At 44.4% G+C, this 26269-nt stretch overlaps 1 protein-coding gene across 1 annotated transcript; it reads right to left on the bottom strand.

Moving 5' to 3' along the window:
• Nucleotides 1–5664: 5664 nt before the first annotated feature.
• On the bottom strand, nucleotides 5665–21913 carry LOC119406457 (zinc finger protein 93-like). The gene is made up of 4 exons (XM_049420105.1): nucleotides 21891–21913; nucleotides 19256–19615; nucleotides 12334–12785; nucleotides 5665–6681 (listed from the first exon to the last, which is right to left on the bottom strand). The coding sequence occupies exons 1-4, from the start codon at nucleotides 21911–21913 to the stop codon at nucleotides 6359–6361; spliced, it is 1158 nt and encodes a 385-aa protein (XP_049276062.1). The 3' UTR covers nucleotides 5665–6358.
• Nucleotides 21914–26269: the final 4356 nt, after the last annotated feature.

Below are 26269 nucleotides of genomic sequence, written 5' to 3'. Positions count from 1 at the left end.
GTGGTGCTCAAATGGTCCAGCACAAGAAACTTTGCTTCCGCAACTGCAACGGCGCATTTCGCCACTGCCTGGGTGCAGCGAAGCTCCAGATAACGTCCACAAAAGACCATGGCGGGTCGATAGGGCTCCGTTAAAGCAATTTCAAGCCTAAATATCAAAATATGTTCAGTGCCACATAGAAATGTGAGCCAGTTCTTGCTCTTAGCTGCTGGAGAAGCACCGTGCCTGCGGAGGACTCACCCAGTCCTAATAGCTGCGTCACCAAGGCCCGAGACACCAAAAGGCAAAGCGGAAGAGACTAAGCTTCATTAGTTACCTTCTTGTTTTTGTTTTACTTACAAATCTCAACGGATGTGTGTACATGTGTGCAGTGCATAGCGTAGTGTAGTGCTACACTATCTCGAGGTGCCGATGCGGTGTGGGCACAATGTTATGTTCGCTCAATGTGCATTGTGCACATAAATTTGACAGGTCAAGAACTGAAGTTATTGTCTGAAGGAAAACACATCTTACATTTCATAAACACAGAACATCTGTGAAACTGCATTGTTGTTTTTTATAGTTCCTCTTGCAGCGTTTTCCATACTACACCAGGAACTGTACCTTACAAACATAACTAAGCGCATCTGCCTTTAAGGAAAGAAGACATTTCGTAACTTTCATTGGTTGAACCCACCAATCAAAAGAGTGCGACGTCACTGGGGAAACCTGCGTTGCTTATTTTGTTCAAATGTTTCCCCTTTACATAACAAACATTGTATTACCCTTCATGCAATAAAGGAATTGTGAACTTGTTTCCATGTTTGTTAGGATGTTCAGCAGCAGGAAAAAGCGCTCGTTGCAGAGTACGTAAATGTTGGTTATTGACAAGGACAGCTTTTTATTAAAACCATCATATACGTTCTTGACATAACCAAACGGAAAAAAAAACAGTAATGAAAAACAATGACTCACTCCAACGTTGTTTATGCCAGTTGTTAACTCATAATCCCCACATTTCGGAATATGCTGAAGCAAGTTTCTGGCGAGTACCAAAACGGCACAGATGATTAACTGGAACAAGGTGAAGAACATTTCCTACAGCATGGAACTCATTGCATTTCCATGCCAGAGGCCTGAACACATGGAAGGCAGAGCCCTTTTCACTGTATGGCATTTAAAAACTTGTTGTGCAAATGAGTTCTGTGGGCCAGTTGATTAATTGGAACCTTGTGGCTTCGTGCTACAAACGGGTGGTTGTCAGTTTCCCTTTCTGAAAATCTTGTTGACATGCCACTGCTGTTGGCTTCCCCTCAGCCCCCCCCCCTCCCCTCCCCCCCCCAAAAAAAACATGGGGGAGCTTATTTTTTAGTGGAGTACGATGCTATACATCAGTGAAACAGCATTTCACAACAGACTTTATTCAATACAACTTTGGCATATACATAAACACATGGATATAAGTACATCAGTTGCACATAACACACACACAGCCAACTGCTAGGCTTCATTAGAAACACTGAGAGACACTGTGCCTTGCTTGCGGTTGTCCAAGGACCATGCATGTCCCTGCTGTAGTTAAAGTGGCTCAGGGGCAGATTTCCCAGGAGCATGGACCAACTATAGAGGCCCTAGACTATGAGAACACACATTACTGAGTGCCAAGTCAGGTTACCTATACTACCTATTGGAAGAATAGTGGGTGCATGGTGGCACTGGGAATCGAACCCAGTACCTCTCACATTGGAGATGGACACCCTACCAATTGACCAACACTGCAACGTTCTACAAGTTTTTTTGTGCAGCACCACCGTATGGCATCTGACTCATGAAAAAACCTTCTTACAAGATTGTTACTCTGTCTTCATCAACACGCTCATGCAAAATGAATAAATTTATCACAATTGTTCATTGGAAGCATTTATACAATCACCACCTTCAACGTCTCTGAAAGGACCCTCTCCTTAATGGGGCCCTCCAACACTATTCGAGCCCCCATTTTTTACTCATGGGTTGCGTAGACTGAAGGATAGAAAGATTAATGCAGCAAGAATGGCAGCAATAGGGGCACAAAGTCCGAAGTTATTCAGCCTAGAAAATTCAAAATACAAGAGAAAAAAAAGCCTACCCCTCAGCTCTATTTTCACGGGGTCACATGACCCTCCTACGTAGGGGAAGCTTGCACAGCATCGCTGTCTATTCCATCCAGTGCAGCTATCATACCGTTACTGCAGTAACAAACAATGTGGTGCAGCACCTCTCTCACTAAGAGAAAAAGGGCGAGACCATAACAATGTGTCAAGGTGAAAGACTTCCACCCTTTGAATGCCATAACAATCACGAGTGCACAACAAGAGGCTGCTACACAGGCAAAAAGAAAAACTTTCGTGTAACAACAAGACTCATGTGTGCAACTTTTCTATGCTCGGAAGCTATAGGCTGAAAAGCAGGCAGCATCCCTATCGTGTTTTCAATATTTTTTTTTTACGACGCTATCTGTTTGCATTAGTATAAAAAGTACAGCAAACAAAGATTCCTCGAATTTGAAGCAGATACCCTACCACATATAGAAAATGAGGCAGCTCGCGAACGTACACAAGCAAGAGAAAGAAGCGAGAGAAGCCTTTCTTACGGACATCCGATCCGCGCAAGCAAAAAGCCGGAGGCGAAATAGCAGCCTGAGCAACTATCGCCTTTTGCAGTAGTCTTTTTTTTGTTGTTGATATTGTTGCAACGGTGTCTATTTAGCGTTCAATGGAAAAGTACGCAAAAGAAAACGAGATAATAATCTCTTTTTTGGTGCATTACCTCGATCACTTCTGACGTTATATTGCTCCAATCAAATTCCTGCGCTCTTCTCCGATAAAAAAAAAACTCGCCAGGCCTGCGAGGAACAAGCATCACAGTCACAGCGAAAGCTGGAAGAGCGGCCTTTCTAGAGCCCGTTGTAGACTCTGTTGGGGCAACTAATACAAGTACACATGCAAGGTACCCACTACGCCATAAATAATCACAATTTTTCTGAGCGCCCACTATGCCATTTTTAGTCATTCTTCGAATAATCGTGGTACCCGCTACACATCTGTAAAGCATTATGTGTACTTTGTGCTGTGGCTGAAGATGATGAAGAATTGCTGAACCCTTTGCAACGGGTTGGAAGCATCCAACTAGTGACTCGTGCAATTTGCATTGTGTCAGGTTGTTATTTTACTCTTCTGCCACGTTATATTACATATGTTAACACGATTCCTTGCCCTACATGACGCCTGTATAGAGTATTTTTGTGAAGCCGTTACAAGCACCAGCGTTGCACTGTGGTGTAATAGTCGATTGCCACGCAGAAGGCGCGGGTTAAAATCTCATCCGATCCTAGAAATTTGTTTCTCGTTTCGTTTTTTTTTTTTCACGCAGTAGTGGTTATGGACACCGGAGGTGGCGGACAACTATAGCGCCAAAATCGGATGTTGTGATCTCACGACAGCTTTCGCTGTAACGAACTTCAGCGCCGACAATGCCGTCTCCACGCTGGCCTGCGTGAAAGGCGCGAAAGTCCACTTGCGTTAATATAAACATCTCTGGTTGCCATTGTTTTCATTTTTTGCCCAATTTCAACATATCTTTGCTTTGGAATTCCTGCCTGAGGTACGCACTAATGGCGTACCCCGAGATATGCATAATTGCTCACATTGCATGACCTCAGTTGTTCCGGATTGCCAAGTTATCTCGTGAACTGAAAAATGATTTTAAAAATTGAGGTTTCACTCCGGAACTAAATAATAGATAAAGTTTCGGTTATGTTTTTGTTCCGGTCAAAAATATCGTTTTTATCGTTATTGGTTTTCGTTCCATTCCGACACACTGGTGCAAACGAAACCAGCTGTGTCCACATAGTACCATCAGTGAGGCCAGGTGATTACAAAGAAACACTAAATACAAGTATAGAACTGTATAGAGCACACCACACTGAGCACAATTTAGGGCCTGTTATGACAAAGTTGCTAGAAGTTGTGAGCTCATACCTGATATGATACACCGCATCTAGTTTTGTCCCTGTACGTATAGTTCTTTTTGATTCCATTGCAACATTTTGAACTATATTAAAGTGTGGTACGAGATATTTAGCAATTGTGCAGCGACAGTCAAGCGGCATGTGCATGCACAGTAACTAGAAGTCGTTCTTTGAGCTGCCAAAACATTTCAGGCCCAATCTATCGTCTGCTTAAAGGGACACTAAAGGCAAATATTAAGTAGACGTTGATTGTTGAAATAGCATTACAGAAACCTTGTAGTGCTTGTTTTGTGCCAAGGAAATGCTTATTTTGAAAGAAAATCATGTCTTAGTGGTCCGCACGGTGTTGGCACACTTCAAATCCCCCGCCTGAACGTGCCTTCTGACGTAGCAGTTGCCGTGCCCAATGTTGCCCGCCTTTACTGCCCGGCCACCGACGCTACGGTTTCTCGCACAACAGCGGCCATAAACCTTGCCAAGACACAGCCACAGGCCACTCCGAAACTGTATAGTTAACTGTAACGGAGCTTAGCTTGGCCAGCAGCAGCAGTAGAGTATCAACAGTGCGAAAATAGCGAGAGCCAAGCACAAGCAGCAGTACACGATACCGAAACTACCACTGAGACGCACAGCTTGGAGAAAACGGGACTTTTGAACCACTCGCGCCGTTCCCCGCGTTAACTCAAACAGGTTCTTTTTTCCATGAATCAAACAGAAACGAACAAGCAGCATTTTATTACGTCCTGTGATGTACGAAAGGTTCTTTTTTTATCACAACTAGTTTGATTACTAGTGGTTAATTGTACTCGGGACTCTTGACATCATTGGGATCATTTCCAAAATGTCCCACTCGTGGCGCACTTCGTGTCCAACATTTACCTCAATTTCTCGATTAGTAGAGCACTGCTGTTGATAATACTGACGCTTTAGACGTCCTCCCACACTGACCTTTCACTCTGACATAAACTGTTATTTGCCTTTAGTGTCCCTTTAACGTACATCCTCCATGTCAGTTCAACAGGTTCCGAAATGGAGGCATAGACTGAAGAGGTACAAACCGAAACACATACCATACTGCGAAACACAGCATGCGCATACGAGCAAGGTTTCAACAGTGCCTATGGATGTATGCTGCATCGTCAACTGGATTGCTGCTTTACAACCACGACTTGAGCCAGTACTGTGATTAATCAGGGTGCATAAATGTGCGAGCCGGCCCATAGACCTTGTGAACCAAATGGCACAGTGCTGCACCATGTGAAGTGGTTTAGCTGCTGCAGGGAAACCTAACAAAATTCACAACTATGCGTTCATCAAACAATAATAAAAATATCTGATGATTTCAGATGCAAAATAATGCAAACAATTCGCAATGCAGCGTGAAGCAGATTGATATACACACAATGCGAAAGAGAGAGGTGGCAACATCATGTCGGCTGCTTCATCCCCCGTAAACACTGTATGCTGTTGCCTCTGGTTTTTCATCTAGCCTTTTCCACAGTGTACAATGTCCATTACGGCATTAAACAAAAAGCGAAAAAGCCTTTGCATTTGCTGGGAGTAGTTTCTGTCACAGCATGTGATGGACCCTTGTAAAAAAAGACATAAGCATGCAGAAATGGCAACGAAAAACTACCCTACAGTTCATGAAGAGAGTTTCCAGTGAGTTAACAAAATGAAAGGCAATGTCTACGTTACAGTATTTGCTGCATTACCAGAAGCTCAGAGGTGGACATGGTATGTGGCGAAGTAATTTTCACAACTTAGCAATTAGTGCAATAGTACACCCCCTTCCCCACTGACATTTTAATCATTTTGCTCACACTGATGCACTTCTTGCTACTAGCTGACGGTGTGTGTACTTTTCTCTCAGAAGAAAAATGAAAGAGAGATGCCGCGGTGACGAGAGAAATAAGACATGTAATAGGAGAGAAAGAAAAGAGAAAGGGAACACACCATTTCCTAATACAAGAGGAGCATGGGCTCCTGTGCTACCTTTCCCTAATGGACTGGGAAGCACTGCTGTTCTCAACATCAACGCTAATCGCATCAAAATATTTTTAGTAGCTTCAAGAGAACTGTCTAGCTAATTAGGTGCATAGTGCTCACGGAGTGAAACACGACATCAAAACTTTAGGTAGAACGACTAGTTTGCGCATTTTTGCATGGGATGACCACATCACGCCGGAAGGGATCTCGCCACTAAAGCTACTGAAAACACGCATGAAACGAACACGAAAAACACATGAAACACGCACATGAAAACCTTCAGGAAACCACTCGACAGCGCAGAGGAAAATTGAATGAGATGCACACATCACATGCCTTTTCAGCCTTTTCTGTCAAAGCTCGCATAGAAGCACCCTCAGGCTAATACTTCCCAACCTTATGAGCTTCCAAGTGGCGCGTAAGCTCATGCTTCCATGCGGAATCCCAGGGACAGAGGTGGCACCGGTAAGGTCTCTCGCCAGTGTGGATGCGAAGGTGTGAGACCAGGTTGCACTTCTGATTGAAGGCTTTGCCACAGTAGTCGCATTTGTATGGACGCTCACCCGTATGTGTTATTTGGTGCTTCGGCATATTACAGCTGCGAGTTGTAGTATAGCCACACTCATGACACTTCCACAGGCGTTTTCCCTTCTGGGCACCCAGACGAGGTGGCCGACCCGGGCGACGGCGCGCAGTAACCAAGCCTGCAAAAGTCAGAGCGATGCATTTTCAGCGAAGGACACAGTTAATATCGGAAGGTAAGATAGGAAGGCTAGCAAATACGACTAGACCTCACTCGGTGAAAGGGTGGTGATAGTGAAAAAACTCTAAATCCTGACGCTTAATGTAGCGCTAATTCTGCTATAATCCAGCGCAATTCTGCGGTTAAAGGAGTACTGACACGATTTTGAAGTGCAGCAAAACGGACTTTTTTGTTTTCTTGGCATGTAGTGTTAATGCTCTCCCCACACCGCATCCTGGAAACACGTATAAATATTTAAGTTTGATTTTAAAGTTTTCATCTCCCAGCATCTGCAAGGCAGCTTCACCGCATGGAGAGCCCTATGACGTTTCAAGTCAGCTCACTTGGTTTACGAAATCTGGGTTCTGCATGCAGCCTAAATCACAGACATCGCTGTCGGAGGCACTGGACGACAGTTCACTCATTATGAACCACGTTCGACTGACAGCAAGGGACAGCAGTACATATTTCGTGGGTTGCAGTCTGCCCGTGACGTCACGGGCAGACTTGACACATCACTATGAAGCTGCCCTCTCGAAACCGAAACCGAAACTGCAGGTTGAAAGAAGCGGTATTAAAAATATATATGCAGTTTATCCCCAGGCACCACGACTCTTTTTAGGGTTCTCGACACCCGTGCTTTCATTTAGAGCAACAACCCCAAAAATTTTAAAATTCATGTCAGTACTCCTTTAATGTAGCGCCGTCTTTCTAGTGGAGGTCTTCGTGTTGTTCTAAACCCTGCGCTAATGTCATTCTTGTGCACGCCCTGGGGTAGGAAAGCTTCAATTTGGGCTAGTTGCTACGGTATTGTAATGTAGATGCGCTGTTCCTGTCCTCTTGTTACGTTTCACGTTTGTGCATTTCGCTCAGTGCATCTACATTACAACCCTGGTGAAGTTCTAAATGCCACACTAAATCCTGCACTAACGTCGTTCTCGTGTAGGTCTTGGCATAGTTTTAAACCCTGCAATTAATGCAGCTCCACTAGCGTGAAACCTGAAGAAGTGCATAGCATGGGCAGCCCAGCGAATTCCTTGGCCATTGCACTGCTTCGGCAATCACGTCGGAAGTCCACCGCCTCAGAAATCGTGCGCTTGCCGAGGCGGTGGTGCCCTCTTGCATGGCAAGGGTATCAGCCGCATATTTCAAACACGTTTTTCACGATTTTAGGCAAATTATTACAATTAATTCTTGGTTATTTCTACAGTTTATATTATTTTAGACCTTGTTTGTTTATTCTGCACTGGTTTTGAGCATTGTCTACCTTGTTTTAGGCCTGTATTGACCACTGCGTGACCATGTGACATGAGAGAGTGGGCGGACGAAAAGCTGGACCCCTAAAGTGCCACACACTTAAAACAAGGAAAGGTGGAACATTCATGAAAGCATTACACTTTTAACCTATAATGGCAATACATGTGTGAGAAGGAACAATAGGACTGCATTGAAAATTCCTCATAAGTCCCTGCATATGGGATCCTCCAACGGTGTCAATTCTAAAACATTCAGTACGGTTAACATTCCTGGCATGATACCCGAAGGCATTCGGCTGTGTATACGGAACGAAGGTGCCAGTGGGTGTACGGCCTACAAACACAAGCACACACTTGCAAGTTCAGAGATGTAGAACGTACACTATCAATTCACCTCATCTGCTAGTTTGCTCACAAGACTCCGGGAAATTTTTCGGAAAGGGTAAATGAAATCTGGCACGTATCGGCTAGCGTGCAGAGAATGAGTTTTGTTCGGGCACTGCCGTGCATATAAAAATGGACATGGAACCAGAAATATGGTACAAAAGATGCTAACCCTCCCTCAATTGTTACTTAAGCTATGATTTCCTGTCGACAGTGTTGTTAATAACAGAAAACAGAGCGCGCGCTAGAAGAAGAGGGAGACGAGAAACGGCGCGTGGCACGCGAAGCTTTGGTTTTTTTGGACTGGAATAAACGGCTGCGTTGGGACGCGCTGCTCTATATCTTCAGGCGTATTAGTCTTTAAACCCGGTATATATTAGAACGAAGTCTTCGGATTTTACAAGTGTTACATCACAGCACAAAGTTTGGTGTAGTCCACAACCTTAAAAACAGAACAAAAAAAGAGCCACCACAGGAAGAGAAATAGTGCATGGAAAAAGAAAACTACTGAATGCACAGTAAAATAATGGCCCAAACATCCATTTCACAATTTTGCTGGTTCATGATGTGGCTGAACAAAAAAAAACTTCCTTGTGCACAAGGGCCTCGTTGACATAGATTCAGTGCTCACTATACATGGCATTCTTAGTAAGCACTGTTGCACGAGTCCACTCCAAACTATGGATACCATAAAATTCGCATCATGTGACAGAGTGTACGTGACAAGCTGTATCCGCAAAACTAGCTGTGACAAAGTACTGCTGCGACTGGGGTCAGGCGCTTAGGCATGCTTAAATAACCACACTGTTAATTAACAGAAAAGAATCTGGACAAGCCACACCACACAATGTTCAAACTCATACCTCATCGTTACAAACAGCAGCTAAACAGTCGCTAGTTCAAACTCTGTGTGATGGGCTTTGACACGTACGCTTGTCTCCGTACCTAATAACAGTACCATTTGTCTAAAAAATAAGAAACTGTGATCATTTTCAATGTCCTGCATGGTTAAACGACCTGTACAGCACGGAACACAATGGTCAAATACGCAGAGAGAGAATACTATAGACATTCCCCACATTTGAAAAACTGAATCCCTATGCCAACATTGCATGTTGCCCCTCTTGTTTTTCAACCAACACATTCCAAACTGTAGAGTGAGCCATGCTGTAGAAATATGTCGAAATGTCTATATTCGAGGAAAGGTCAGGAGTGCATACAACATAAGTTCTTACATAATTGCACCGTGCTTTACACACCAATAAAATTTCACTATCTGCGTTTTTTTCTCCTATTCGCATGTGGCAATCACAAAAGTAGTTGTGCCTGGCAATGCAGTTGAACTGTACAACTACTGTAATACGAATGTCCTTCAAAATCCAGGTATAGGTGCCCCAAAAGTAAAATGGAGCATGCGAGCTGTGGCCAAACTAGGCAAAACTGCATACGAGCACACTTTATCAGCAGATAACCAGTGTGTCAGCACATTTGGCTGACCCATCCCGATATTCTGATGCTCACCTTATCACCAGCTCAAGCACTGCTACCCTCATTTTACGTCAGGGGTGCTTCCAATGCTTCATGCACATGTTTGCCCGAGTCGTGAAGAAATCATCGCAGGCGTGCGCTTTCTGCATCGCCAAGAATGCCACCACTTTCCCCTCGACAAGCAGTGATGGCAGCAGCTCAGCTTCGCTCGAGCCGGCGATAAGGCGAGCATCAGAACATCAGGATGGGTCAGCCGGATATGCCGACACACTCTCGGTATCTGCAGCACATCTTCTAATAGAGATTCAGTTTTGCCCAGTCTGGCCACAGCTCACATGGTCTGTTTTACTTTTGGGGCACCTGTACGTTCGAAGTCCAGGTACATGTTACCAAAAGGTTCACAGAAGGCTGCTATACGGCATTCTTGGGTGCTGATGTTCTCTGTGGGTCACGTATATTTAAGAAAATTTATTCCCCACCATGATGCCTACATTTCACAGACAAGTTCAACGAGCAAATTTTAGTGCCTCGGTAAAAATGCACAATGAGGTCGTGGGAGGAACTGCAGTGCTGCAATTCCAGTGGACATTTTCATTAAGATGCAAAGACCTAAGTTGTTTTCAGTATTTGTTGGCTCCGCTCCTTTCATGTTCTCTTCCATGCACTAACCAGTAGAATGGTCGAGGCATCTGGAATCAATGAGAGAGGGCATGGCATATTGAGATATTAGCTAAATAAAACTGCATGGAAATGTGGAGCACATGCATGATATAGATAGGGCATGCTTTATGCACTAACGTGTCAAGCATATCATTAAAAGCTTGTATCGAACTCTCTCTCCAAACCTGCAATGGTGGCTACGGTTCTCTGCTGCTCAGCACGAGCTCAGGAGTTCGCTGCCGGTCACATTCTGATAGGCTGAAACACAAGGATGCTTGTAGATACGTGCATGTTAAGGAAATCCCATATTGCTAAATTGCTAAAACAAATTAATCAACTGCCGTTGATACCCAAACAACATAGATTAATATCTTATGGCCCTTTCCAACATAACCACTTAAAGTTTGGCGCTTGACACCCCCCCCCCCCCCATTTGTGAAAATTGTCAAAACAACATTAGAACCCCCCGCTAAGAAACCCTGGCACCACCCCTTCCCCAACTAATATTGGATCGGAACTCATTATCGCTATCAACAATGGTCGCTGCTTCAGCCAAATCGCGCTCTGGAAGACAGATCGCGATCGAAATCGCCCGTTGACACCGGCATAAACAACGCGCGCACCACATGTTGCCACATCACTGTCCGCACGCACACCCGATGAACACAGCAGTCGCGAGAAAGGCGAGTTCCTACGCAGCGCACCTAGGCGCGCGATGCACTTGACGGGAGCAAACAAGGGGCAACCGCACACAGGACTTCAAAAACTGCAGCCAGTCAGATAAAGCTGAGTCAACGAGTCCTGCACCATTCGGCGAGTTGTTCAAAGGGCTTTTGTTGTCTCATTGAAAACTCGAAAGCTGAGCGCACGACCGAGTAGCGTAGTTAGCACGCAGTCTTCGAGTCGTCACTCCTTTGACCCCTGTAAAGCTTGGTAACAAAACAACAACCGAAGGCTCTTTCGCTGACAGTAGGCACACGAAATCAACACTCGCAGGAGAAGACCGCACGGTGCTACTGCAATGCGCGCAACATGTGTGACCTTTCAAACGACTGCCGACTTCCCTCCACGACTGTACCTCCACGCCAGCACGCCAGCCAAACTTATCCCACTTATCCAGAGAACTGACTTATCCATAGAGTTAGTACAGGCTCTAGAGAGAAAACTGGGCTGTAAGAGCACCCACCAGAAGAACACCGCCATTACACTTAATTAATTAGCTTAATTAACCAATCAGTCACTAATTACATCCGCGCTGTCATAGTTGCCTGTGTAATTCTTTACGGAACAGCTAAAATTAGCGCTATGAAATGTTACTACGGGTGTTTCAACGCATGAGGGACGTGCAAAGAGGGTTTGAAGTTTATCTGGGATATTTTGAGCAAAAATTAAAAGGTATTTAGGAAATTTACAGCGCGCATGACTTGTGACGCAGGAAGCGGTGTTAAGTAAGTAAGTAAGTAAGTAAGTAAGGTGTTCCTATTCCCTTTTAACACAGGGCAGGCAGTTTAAGTGCCACAGGAAGAAAAAAAAATGTAAACAAATGTCAAGTGTTTTCGTTGTTTTGTTCGAGCATAAGCAGAGTGTCACGGGTCACGGTGTCGCTTAATGCACACACTGGCACACACGCACACACACAGAGGAGGCGCTGCACACACACACGATTGGCTTGGTGGAAGTCGAGTCAAGAGTCGAGCCAAGCCATGCCGTGTTCTGCACCTCCGTGCATAGAGTGCCTCCGTGGCCGTTTAAACATGGCGGATGTTTACCGTTGTAGGGGGTCACCTATCCAGCGGCCGTGTTTGGGAGTTCCGTGATGCTAGTACTTTGTCTCAACCACTGTTCTCGACTTGGGTCTTGAAGCATGACTGGCCCTGCCAGCTTCTCGTCAGTCTGCTTTGACCCATTGCCACAAGGCGGCGGAGTGTTGGTGCGCGGGGCCGCAGAAGAGGGTGTGTGGGGCGTTTCCCTGGCCGATGTGGTCGCGACCTCTCTGTTAAGACGATCCCAGCGTAGCAGGAGATCCTTGGTGTAATTGACCCTATCGAAATGGTTTTCTTCTGTTTGGCCCGACAGGCCCAGGAGTTCCGGCAGACTTGGTGAGGTGCGGGGTTTATCGTGCAGGCGCGGGCAGTCCTGTAGAACGTGGGTGACAGTTTCTTCGGCTGCTCCACACAGGCGGCACGACGGTTCGGAGTCAAAGAGTTCATGACGTCGTTGTTGAGTCGCCAGAGACCCCGTGCGAGCCTGGAATAGTAGTGCGCTTGATTTGTCTCCTCTGTAATATGGTTCACAGCCCGGCGCCAATTTATGTGTTGCATAACACGATAGGCTGTGTTTCTTGGTGACCGCTTTACGCCAGATGTCCGTGCTGATCTGGGTGATCCATTCGTTCACTTCCTGACGCCATTCACTTTCTTTTTGGTTTGTTGGAGTTTCGGGTTCGGGCCGAATTTTGACTCTAATGTTGCAAGTCGTTGCATCCAGAGGGTTTTAATGCCTTTGTACCGTAGATGCAGGTATATTCGCTTGCTGAAGTTAGTTTCTGGCAGGAATTTCAGTCTGCCCATGTATTGGAATTTAGATCTTGCCTCCCTAATTTCGAAAGGTGACCACCCCATTTCACCTGTTATGGCAGCATTCGATGTACAGAAGTTTCCGCCCAACAACCACCGTCCCAGTTCATTTTGGTGTCTGTTTAGACACTTCATTGTTCCAGTTGGGTACGTAAGTGCATCAAGCGCATACGTTGCCGCTGGGACAGCGAGCGTTTTCCACAAAATACGACCCACCGAGTATGGGTTGTACGAGTGGCGGGAGAGATGCCACACTCTGCCTTTTAGGCGGTTTGATTTCTTTGTAACTAACTCTGTTTGTTTTTCCAGGTAGTCTTTTTTGTCGGTTATTTCGATTCCGAGGTATCTATAGGTTGCTGTCTTTTTTATATGTTTTCCTTGCAGTGTGAAAGTAGCTTCGTCAGAGTCTGTGTTTAGGCTCATCCATTGAGTCTTTTCGGTGTTGAATTTGAGGTGGTCTTCGGTCGCACCTTGGGAGCAGATATCCAAAAGGTCTTGGAGGTCTGTTGCCGATTCAGCTAGAAGTACGATGTCATCAGCAAATGCTAAACATGATATTTTGGTGTATACTTCTCGGTTGTCTGTTGTTATCGTCGAGAGTCTCAGCCCAGGTCCCTTGTCGTTAAGTGTTCTTAAAAGATTATTTATGAATAGATTAAATAGGGTTGGTGATAATGGGCACCCCTGTTTCAGGCCCACTTTTAGGTTCACTTTTTGGGATTTATGTCCATGGAGATCATATACTGCTGTGCAATCTGCATAGAGTGCCTTCAGTAGTTCAATAAATTCTTTATCTAGGGGTACATCCTCAAGCTTTTGCCATAGTTTGGCATGAGAGACCGAGTCGTAGGCTTTTTCCAGGTCTAGGAAGGCGAGATAGAGTTGTGCTTTTTCTTTGTGCTTCATCTCTATCGCTTGAGTGAGAGTGAATATATGGTCACTTGTGCGTCTCCAGGGTCGGAAGCCATTTTGTGATTCACAGAGTATATCGTTTTTTTCGCAGTAGGTTTGTAGCCTGTGGTTTAAAATTGTACTGAAGAGTTTCAGGGCGTTGCTAAGCACTGCTATTGGACGGTAGGCATTGATGTCATGTTCTGTTTTCCCTTTGCCTTTGTGGATAAGTTGTATACGAGTTTCTTTCCATGTTTCTGGAATGTCACCTGTTTTTAGGATGTCATTGAAGCAGTTGAGTAGCGTTTTTCGGGCATTTGTACGTAGAGCTTTCAGAAATTCATTTGGAATATCGTCAAGGCCAGATGCTTTCTGGTTTTTTATGGCACCGATGCGTCGTTTTAATTCTCCTTTCGAGATCTCCCAGGTCAGAGTTTCAGCTTCTTTCTGTTCTTTAGATCGGCCTTCTGTTGTGATATTTGTGAGTTGGTGTATTGGTATGTCGTAGTTTGCTTGTACAGATCTAAAATGGTGTGTCATGTATTGTTCTATTTCTCCTTTTTCGTGAATACTGCCGCCATCTCCTGTTTGGAGAGAAACCATCTTGGGCCGGGCATTTCGTGGTTCCATGGTCTGAATATATCTCCAGAACTTCTGGCTGTAATGTTGACGTTCCTTTCTTATTTGTTCTTCTTGTTGCTTGAATGCTTTGTCTATCTTTTGTGCAACCATCACCTTCACTTTTCCCTTTTGAGCTAGGTATTTTTCCCAGATGGCATCTTTTAGGCTAGTGTCTTCAGCTGGTGTGTGTCGGTGTTGTCTGGAGAGTTTCTTTCGTTCTTGTATCTCCTCTTTTAGTTCTTTGTCGAACCATGGTGTCGTCCGTGTTCTGTTTTTTCCAGATGTTTTCCCAATGGTTTTATTTGCTAGATGGCGCAACCGTCTCTCGCAGCGCTCGCTTTGCGTCGTCGTCTGCGCTTTCTGTGACCCCACTTTCATTGTCCCCGATGAAAACTGAACACTATCGTCAAGTCTAACGTCTCAGCGGCTGTAACGTTCGCAGGGTATGGCGGCGCCCTTGTGGTAGGAGATTTTAAAGGGGCCCTGCAACAGTTTTTCAAGTAATCATCGAATAGCTTCATTAAAAGAGTTTATTGCCTCACGAATCGACTGCCGCAAAAACTTTGAGAATCCGTCAAGTACGAGCGGAGTTACAGGGGTTTGTCGCACGCTTCAATTGCTTTTCGTTCCAGAGCGAGCGCGCTGAAAGCAAGGCAGGGGGCCCAAGGGGGCGAGGAGATGTGTCCGTTTGTCAGCGCGTTTTTTTTTTTTTTCCCTTATTTTTCGCACGCGGGCGTGGCGGCTGCAGTAGCTATGCAGATCACGATGCTCAAATCAGCTAACGGCCGTGGACATTGGGCTTATGGCGCGGTCATTTGGGTTTTTGGCATATCATTTGACGAGAGAATAGGAAATGATTTCTAGCTGACTTTGAGAATTGCAGTTAAAACTCAATCTAAAAAAAAAAAAAAACCCGATTTTATGAATTTCCCGATCACACCAAGAAATATCCATTCTCCATGCAGGGACCCATAAGGTTCAATGTTGTCGTCACCTCGAATTAACGAAGCTTTCATGGCACTGAACTTGATATAACAAAGTTTTCCAGGAATAAATGAGCAAAAATGCAGTGATTTCATCCCACTTTTCACACAGACAGCTTTTCTGCGGACATGCGCTTTAACACTTTAAAACATCTAGCCACCCTAGTCATGACACTAGTTTTATTTTGATGAGGCTGCCCACCACAGTGGGAGCACTTTTACATATCAAATGGTGCTTGTTGGCAGTGGTTTGTTGTCCTTGCAATTAGTCCCACAGGAACATGGTGGATGCTCTCATTATTTAATGGTTTATGCGACAGATGGCACTGATCGTATCCTGGGAACTTTCTTGCTTTGCCTGCTTGCACATTAGCAGCATTCGTTCTCCCTGTCTTTGAATGTATGTTGGCATCTGGTCGTAGCTTCATGTGACCACCTGCCTTGCCTGCATTGCCAGGACACGGGTGCAATTCATGCTCGGGCTGCCCTCGTGGACTTTTAACACGTGCAGGTCTGTATTAGTGGCAAATAGAGTGCCGCGATAGCTTTCAGGCGACACTACGTTAAAAATCTTAGATTTTGATGACCGAGAAATCTCTCCCTTTTTTACGAACTTCCTGATTTGATGAAATAATTCGAGTGCCCCGATCACTTTGTCAAGTTGAGTTTCAACTGTAATTACAAATTTGAGGCAGTGTGCTGCGCTGTGCTCGCGTGTTCTCAGGAGCCTCGATTACCAATCGGCAGCATTTTCCGACCATGCTGAAAAAGTGTTGCAGGGCCCCTTTAATGCAAGGGCCCCAAGCAGGGCTTTTTTTTTTTTTTTTTTCATAATCCTCTTTGATGGACTTACGGGGAGCTTTTCCTCAAGAGTGTGTACTAATTCTCTATGCACTTATCCTAGCTGCTGCTAGTAAAAATGGAGCTTTAATGTAGACATGGCACCAAACATGAAGTGCGAAAAATATTTGAACGACTTACATTTGCTGTTACATATGTTTTTCATCGCACGAACTATGTGAAATTAAACTTCTGAGGACTCTTCCCCTCCCCCTGACACTAACACAATGCGCTTCTGATATTGGTGAGATCCTTCAACATAGCTCACTTCCAAAAAGGCAGGGGTTAGCTAGCCAGTTTCGCACCCAGCAGAAAGGAAGAAGTGGGGTGCATTTCTAACCACAGACCGCAAAGGTCACTGAAGTGGCCTAAAAAATTCCACGTGCCAAAAAAATATCTGTCAGGAAGGTGCGGGAGGGGGGCGTGGATTAGTTAGTGGCTTCATGGGGGGGGGTGCAATCATCCAGTTGTCCCCCCCTTGGATCCGCTACTGCTAACACTTTGTTTTGATAAAAGTAACGTGTGTGCTGTAACATGAGTGACCGCGTTATGTCGGACAATGGGCTACCTTTTAGATGCCTGTAATGTCCCTGGTAAGCCTACGATATGCATACAACTTAAATTCCACAAAGATATTGATACTTGGCTCAAAGTGCAGCATAAGCGGCTGCTCACTCAAGCTTCGCATGAAATTGATTCCGGAAATTTGTGGGATCAGCCAGAATTTTTCATCTCTTCTAGCCTCCGTCTCTCCCTGGACTTCAGCCTTATTTGAATGTCTGACCAGACAACTTATGTTAACAAAGCTAGCTGTCATTGAGGCCAGCCAGTCACACCTAAAATGCTTTTAAATACAGGCATAGAAGATTACGCGGCTCTCCACATGTAGCACAATATTGCATGGCACTGTAGTGACATAGCTGCCAAACAGTTGCGAGCTTATGCTTGATGTACGGTGTACCTCACCCAGTTCTGTCACCGTACATAATTCTGTTCAGTTCGCTTGCAACATTTGCAGTTCCAATGTAGCTCCCCCTTACGTAATACTCCGACAGGGGTCTTCAAGGAAAAAATAAATGATGATGATGACTTTCATCGGTTCAACCCACCAATCAAAGAGTGACGTAACTGAGGAAAGCTGCCTTGCTTCTTTTGTGCGCATCTGTCCCTTTACGTACCAATGTATTACCCTTCATGCAATAAAGGAATTATGAACTTCGGAGAACTTGTGAACTTGTTTCCATGCCATGTTTGTTAGGGTGTTGGGCAGCAGGAAAAAGTACTATGGTCGGACACAACTTTACAAGTCTGCAGCACTTCCACTTCGAAGGCGCATGCACACAAGCCGTCACCAATGCGCATGCGCTCCAGACTCATGTTGTGAGTAGTACTGCCGGTGACCCTCACTTCCGGAGAACATTGCTGAGTGTATGAGCCATAGAGTGTCCTATAGATACACTAGAGGGAACTCTGGTGCTCGTGTCTATGGGAGCTCCAACGCATGGCGCTTCAGCCAGCATGGGAATGATGGGTAGTACACGGATTTGTCTAAACTTCATTCTTTCGGCTCTGTTTGGCTCCGCATCGCCTGCATCCACTTTGTTGCAAGACGAAGTTCAGCAACAGTCAGCAGTTCCACTTCACCACTTTAACCTTTGTATGCTCACCAATTTAAATCTAGTCACGAAGTTCACAACGGTTCATTCTTTTATACGAAACGAACGCCAAAACACTGCAATAAACGAAGCCACAAGTGCGTTCGAAGCCGTAAGTACGAAGAATAGGCAAATCCGTGTACTACCCATCATTCCCATGGTGGCTGAATGATCACAGATCTAGGTAATTGTAGGAAACTCTATGGTATGAGCAGGAGTATTTCTTTAGTAGTGGAGGCGATCGGTTGCTGCGCTTCGGTTGTCTGGGCAGGGCCTCTTCGGACTTCTCAAGTTGTGTCCAACTATAGTTGCATAGTACGTAGGTGGTGATCATTGACAAGCACAGCTTGTCAATAAACCACCGTATAGGTTCTCGACATAACCACACAAAAAACAGCAGTAAAAAACACTGACTCGTTAAGTTTACGCCAGTTTTTAATTGATAATCACCACACTTCGGAAAATGCACAGATGCTGAAGCAAGTTTCTGGTGAATACCAATAGGGCACAGGTAATTAATTGGAACGTGCAGATGAACATTACCTACGGCATAGAACCCGCTGCCTTTCCATGCAAGCAACTTGAACGCATGGTGGGCGGAGCAATTTTTGCCCTGAATTAGAGGCTGGGACCGAGCTAGTTGGTATAGGAACATATTGAAACCGGTAAGAGCATCCTGACAAGGACAACGGAAACAATCGCTTTTGTTGTCCTTGTCTAGGTGTGCTTACAGGTTTCAATATGCCAATATTTGCAATATATCATTCGAAAGACTTATTGACATACTACTGCCATTGGCATTTCGAGATAAGAAAAGAAAACACGAAGCAGCTTATTTTTAAGTGCAGTACAATGCTACAAATCAATGAAACAGCCCTGCACAACAGACTTCATTCAATACAACTGTGGCGTATACATAAACACATGGATATGCATACATCACTTGCACATAACACACACTTGGCCAAATGCTAGGCTCCATTAGAAACACTGTGAGGCTTTGTGCCTTGCCTGCGGTTGTCCAAGTATCATGCGTGTCCTTGCTGTTGTTTAAGTGGATTAATGGCAGATTTCATAGGGGATGTAGACCAACTTTTAGCCACTGTAGCCCAGCACCTGAAGCCAATAAATGATATGCACACATCACATGCTTTCTCAACACTCCCTGTGATAGTTTAAGAGTGAATGTCATCAGGCAAAAAGTTTCTGATCTTGTGAGTAAACAAATGGCGCATAAGCACATGCTTCCATGCAGAATTCCAGGGACAGAGGTGGCACTGGTAAGGTCTCTCGCCGGTGTGGACGCGCATGTGTGTGGCCAAGTTGCCTTTACGGTTGAAGGCTTTGCTGCATTGCTCACATTTGTATGGGCGCTCGCCTGTATGTGTCACTTGGTGTCTCTGCAGGGTAGATTTCTTTCTTGCAGCATAGCTACACACAACACACTTGAACACACGCTTTTTTGTGGGTAATCCCAGATGAGGTGGCTGGCCAGGGCAATGACGTACAGCAGCCAAGTCTGCGCAATGCAAAATGGTGAATCTTTAGCAAACGACAGAGTTGTTATTGAAGGGCAAGATAGGGAGGCTAGCTAGTACAACTACTCTAACAATGGGGTTATAGGCTAGCGACACTGAAAAGTGAGGAAACATAGATTTACGACAAGAACGTTCACATAAATGTTTAAAAAAAAACTTATAACATGCGTTACAGTTTATGTAGGAGAATAGACAGTGGGGATGCACCCAAATATCCTTATGTATGCCTACACAAGTGTAACAGAATCATTTCCGGCAGGGACAGTACCTGCACCCTTCGGTTCCATAAGTTGCAGGTTCGGTCTGTGCCGGCAGGAAGTTGTCTTTTCGTCCACTTTAATTTCTTCACAATTACTACAATACACTTAAAACAGTACAATTAACATCCCCTATACCTTCCTTGCCTTTATTATCTGCTGGTTTTCATCAATGTTGTTTCAAACAAAGAGACGAACCCTCGAAATTCCCTTTTTCCTTCTTTGCTAACAATGGAGCTGACGTTGTAAAGTGGTTAAGGCGCGGCTGGGGTATCAAGCGAAACCCATTTTGGCGCATTTATTCAACGACAGAAAGATCTGAGCACTTCAGATGCAGCCGAAAGTGAACAATTTGCAGCGAAACGTCAAGCACAATGATTCAAACACAACACATTATGTACAAACAGAGGCAACTTCATGTCTGCTGCTTTGTCCCATATCACAACCCTGTGTCTTGTTGCCACTGATTTCCCGTTCAGCATTTTCCCCAACGCAATGCGCAATGAATTATGGCTTACAAATGCATTTAGGCCTCTTGCCTTAGAGGAAATGAAAAGAGTGCTGAGTGCATCTATAAATGTTTCAACCAATCAGTCAAAGAGCATGGCATAACTGAGGAAATAAGCCTTGCATTTTTTGCTTTGCATATTTCCCTGCCTGGTTCACTAGTGTGTTAAGCAATAAAAAATGGCATTTCCGTCTGCTGGAAATAGCTTGTTACAGCTTCTGAATAGACCACCACAAAAAGACATTGCCATGCCAAGAAAGAGTGATGAAAACCACCGACTCACTCCACGACGTTGTTTGTGCCAATTTTTAATTCAAAATTGCCACACTGTGAAAATTTGCACAGTTCCTGAAGTCAATTTTTGATGACTAGTGAAATGATACAGTGAATTAACCAAAGCAAAATGAGAAACCTTGTCTATGGCACAGCATTTGCTGTATTACCAGAGGTTCTGCAACGAGAGGTATTCTGAAACGTCAAGAAGATAGCACTCGGGGGTAATTCTCTATATTCGCCCCCGATTTGATACCTTACTCATTATGTTAGCTTTTGCACACTGACACTTCTTGCCAACTAGTCCAAGGTACGTGGGAATGTGCACTTCTCTTCAAGCAGAAAAGTGGAGCAGACTTGCAACTATGAATGAGGAAGTACACAGATAACAGGACAGAAAGAAAACGGAAAGGGAGCATAGTGTCATAATAAAACAGGTGCACTGGCTTCTGTGCAGAGATTTCTATGATGAACTGGGGAGCACCTCTGTTCTCCACATTAAAACAAATGGTATCAAGATACTTTCTCAACGGTATAATTCTGTTAACGCAAGAGCACATGGTAATCATAATGATATCCCAAGAAACAATGGCTATCAACACTCTAAGCTAGCTTAGACTGCAATAAGTAGAACATGGCACGACTCATAAAAAATGCCCGCACTTCTTCACTTAACACAAAACCAGGTGGTGCTTCAAACCCAGCATAGACCCAGCATAGTGATAGCATGTGTATGACATGGAATAAAGCAACTGGTGCACAAAAATTAACACATCGTGAAACACGTCTTCTTATGCTGAGTTTAACAACAGGTGTGTTGGCGGTCGCCTATAGTAATGGTAAGCCCGAAAAATTAAAAGGAGCATGGGATAACACAACAAAACATTCTGGAAGCTGTTCAGCCGAGCAGAAGAAAGTTGTAATCTCACTGCTACAGGTGAGGAATCGTAGAAATACAGAGTGTTTCTGTCTTGAAATAAACGTTAACATTAGTCCACCACACACAGCACGTATCAGTGAAGAACGAACACACATCATTAAAGAACGATAGGAGTTGGTTCTCGCAAAAAAAAACACACAGAGAGGCTTATTCACAAACTGCAGTAATGACTCAATCCTTAATATCAACCAGTACTTCACAAATTACTTGATGCAATACAACTCTGCAGCATGCATAAACACACGGATAAGAGTACATAATCGCTTGCACATGCCACACGCTCACTCCAATGCGTACCTACAGGAGCAAGTCCTCAGCATTCATCATAACATTGAATAAGTTTTGTGTACTGCTTGTACATGTCCTGGAGTCATGCGTGTTATTTATGCCGTTGAAGCAGCGCAGTTGCAGATTTAACTGGGGCATGGAAAAAGCAGCCCTGACCTTAGCACTTCTGGCACAGCACTTGAAGCCGCAGAATGAGATGCACACACCACGTGCCTCCTCAGCCTTTTCTTTTACGGTTCACATGTGTGCAGCCTCAGGCGAACATTGCCTGTACTTGTGAGCTATCAAGTGTTGGTCAAGCCTGCGCTTATATGCAGAATTCCAGGGACAGAGGTGGCATTGGAAAGGTCTCTCGCCGGTGTGGGTCCGAAGGTGTGAGACCAAGCCGCACTTTTGATTGAAGGCTTTGTCACAGTGGTCGCACTTGTATGGACGCTCGCCCGTATGTATCATTATGTGCTTCGACATATAAGACCTGTCTTTCGTAGTATAGTCACACACAGGACACTTCCACACGTGCTTTCCACTTGGAGAGACCAGACGGGATGGCCGGCCTAGGTGACGGCGCAAAGTGACCAAGCCTGCAAAAGTCAAAACGATGCATTTTCAGCAAAGGACAGAGCTAATCTTGGAGGGCAAGATAGGTGGGCTAGCAAGTACGACTTCTGCACAGTGGGGCGAGAGCATGGCCACAGTGAAAAATGAGAAAACGTAGCAACTTTTACCGCAACAAAATGACACAGGAACGACGAGAGGAACCAAAGATGGAACTTAAAGCAGAACACTTATAAACTGAGATGGCAATACATGTGTGAGAAAGAACAGTAGGGGTACATTCTAAACTCTGATGTGGCTAATTCTAATATGTCCTGCATGGGTAACATTCCCGGAATGATACCAAAAGGTATTTGGCCGTGTATATGGAATGAAGGTGCCGGTGCCAGTATGCCCCAAGAACACTAGCACACACACGTGCAAGTTCGGAGACGTAGAGCATACAATATCACTTCATTTCATCTGCTAGATTGCTCACAAAAAGAATCTGGGGAGTTTTTCAGAAGGAGTAAATGAAACCTCACGCTTATTGGCTAGCATGAAGAGAATGAGATTTTTTCAGACATTGCTGCACATATACAAATTAACAGGGAACCAGAAATCTTGTGAAAAATTACCAACCCTTCCTGAAACACAATTGATAGGCTTTTATTTCCTGTCGACAATGTTACATCAAAGAAAGCTTGGTGTCATGCAGAACCTCAAAAACATGACAAAAAAAAGCAATCACAAGACTCAAAATGGCGGTAAAAAACTACTGAACGTACAATAAAACAGTGGCCCAAACTTCCATTCCACAATTCTGCCTGTTCATGATGTGGCAGAGCATATAAAATTGCCCAACGAGCAAGGGCCTTGTCGACATAAATTCAGTGCTCATCGTACATGAAATTCTCAGTAAGCATCTGTTGCACGAGTCCACTTCAAACTATGGAAACCAGGAGAAATTCGCATCACGTGACAGAATGTGACAAGCAGTGACCAAGCACTGTTGCAACTGAGGCTATGTGTTTAGAGGCATTTAGATAACCACACTGTCAGTTAACAGCAAAAAATTGAACGGGGTACACAACATAATGTTTAAACTGGCAACATATCATTAGAAACAGTGGCTAAACAGTTGCTAGTTCAAATGCTGCATGGTGTGCTCTGACATGTTTTGTCTCTTTTTATAACATTGTCATTTGCCCCCCAAAAATAAAAAGTGACCACTTTAAATGCCCTGCAAAGATAATATCAATACAGCATGGAACACAACGATTGAATAGGCAGAGAGAGCTACACACACATCGACGCACTTGCCTAACTGCATCCCTGTGCTATAACATTGCATGTTGCCAGAGTATTTTTCATCCTACACATTTCAAACAGCAAAGTGAGCCACGCTGTAGAAACATATCTAAATGTGTGCATTCGAGGAAAAGGCAAGAATGCACACAACATAACGTGTTACAAAATTGTGCCATGCTTTACACACCAACAGAATTTCACCGCTATCCGTTTTCCGAGAATTGCACAAGTAGTTGTGCCCGGTGATTTGGTTGAACTGCACAACTATTTTTATATGAGTGCCCATCTTCAAAATCCAGGTAGGACATGTTGGAGTGCCATAAAGCGTGCAACTACCGAAAGGCTTCTAGAGGGCTGGAGTACGGCAATCTTCTGTGTCGACGTTCTCCGTAAAGAATCTATATTTACGGACATATTCTTCCTCAACACAATGCCTACATTTCACAGACCAGTTCAACGTGCAAATTTCAGCTTCTCGGCAAAAATGTATAATGAAGCAGTGGGAGGAACTGCCATGTCGCAATGTCAGTGGACTTGTTCATTAAGATGCCAAGATCTGAAGTTGTTTTCAGAAATTGTTGGCTCTGCTTCTTTCATGCTCTTTTCTGCGCACCAGTAGAATGGTTTCATGCCAGTAGAATGGTTGAGGCATCTGTAACAAATGAGAGGGGGCATGGCATAAAGATGTCAGCTGAATAAAACTGCAATGGAAAGGTGTAGAACAAGCATGATAAAGATAAAGCATGCGTTATGTACTAACACGTCAAGCATATCATTAAAGCTTGTATCTAATCGTCTCTCCAAACCTGCAATGGCCGCTAGGTTCTCTGCCACTCAGCACAAGGTCTGGGGTCCATGGCTGGTCAAATCCTGATGGGCTGAAAACTCAAAGATGCTTGTGAAATTAGACTTACGTACATGTTACGGAAATTCCACATTTTTAAACTGAATCTACCACAGAGCTTCACGCAAATATGGACAATAATTATCAAACCGATTGTGTGTTCCTCGACTATTCAAAGGCATTTGACCGGGTTGCGCACTGTCGCCTGAATCGAAACTTTCCGCCCTGAAATAAGACTCCATTACACTATCATGGCTTCACAATTTCCTGTCTAATCGTCAGCAGTACACAACAGTTAACAATTTCTCTTCTTCCCTATCTGACGTTTCTTCAGGTGTACCACAAGGCAGCGTACCCATGCCGTTGCTTTTCCTCATATTCATCAATGATCTTCTTGCATCAGGGTTTTCGCTGACGACTGCATTGTTTACTGTCCAGTCAAGAACAGTGAAGATCACCTGCCACTCCAAAATGACCTCCACGTAATTATTGGTTGGTGTAGTGCATGGCTCCTGACGCTAACTGTCTCAAATTGCAAAGTAATATCATTCACACGTAGACCTAGCATATCCGAATTTTCTCACAGCATTAATCATACCATTCTATCGACTGCAACACAACATCAGTACTTGGGCGTAATACTCACACCTAATCTATCCTGGTCCAACCACATTAGGGCAATCTCTGCCAACGCTTCCAAATCACTAGGTTTCTTGAAACGTAACTTGAAAGCTGCACCATCAAGCATTCGCAAATTATTTTACTTAACACTGGTTTGCCCTCAACTAGAATATGCCTGTTCGATTTGGTCTCCGCATCAAAAATACTTGATCCATTGGAAAGAATCCAGAACAGAGCAAGCCGCTTCATTGCCAATAACTACAGTCCCCATTCCAGTATATTGCAAATAAAACAGGAACTTTCACTTCCACTCTTGAACATTTGTCACGACATTGCCTTGCTGTCATTCTTTCATAAAATTACCCATTCCTCCCTAATCACCGTTACTGGTCTGCAACAACCATATCTCACTTCACGTAGACTACACAATCATCTTAGCTATTCCCGTGTATACGGCTCAACAAACGTGTTCAATAAGTCCGCACTTCCATGTGCTATCCGTCTCTGGAATAGTTTGCCTGACCACATTGCTTCCCAGACAAACTATGACACATTCCATCATATCTTATCAAGCCATTTCACAAACTTCAGCGAGTAGACGCCGTATCGTAGTGCAAAGATGAATTTTGGCAACTTTTGAACCTACACTTAACATCATAGTAAATCTCTTCATCTGCTCATATGTTACATTATATATAGGGCTCCGTGTTTTCGGTTTTATCCGAAAAAATAAAAAAAATATATGCCGGTAAAAGTTTTGACAATTCGGATTTATCCGATAAACTCTGATTTCAAGAGCCAATATGACCTGATTCCGTTCCTTATCGAAGGGGCAAGTTCTAAGCGCTCATTGATACGTCTTCTGGTTTGACCGATTTAAAGTTTACCGCGCGTAGCTGTATTAGGAGACGTAGCGGTATTGTGCTCCGACTCGGCTTCTTACATGCAGAAGCTTCACAAGGACTTCCAACTCTCCAACCCCGAATTCAAGGCGCTTCACTTCAAAGATCCGTGCCACCTACTCAACAATGCTCTGGAGGATGGAATCAGGGCAAGCCGCGTTTAACATAGTTCACGAATTT

Source organism: Rhipicephalus sanguineus, chromosome 10 (genome assembly GCF_013339695.2).
Source record: "Rhipicephalus sanguineus isolate Rsan-2018 chromosome 10, BIME_Rsan_1.4, whole genome shotgun sequence".
Lineage (NCBI taxonomy): Eukaryota > Metazoa > Arthropoda > Arachnida > Ixodida > Ixodidae > Rhipicephalus > Rhipicephalus sanguineus.
The sequence above is the reverse complement of the archived record's forward strand: the minus strand, read 5'-3'. Positions and strand labels throughout refer to the sequence as shown.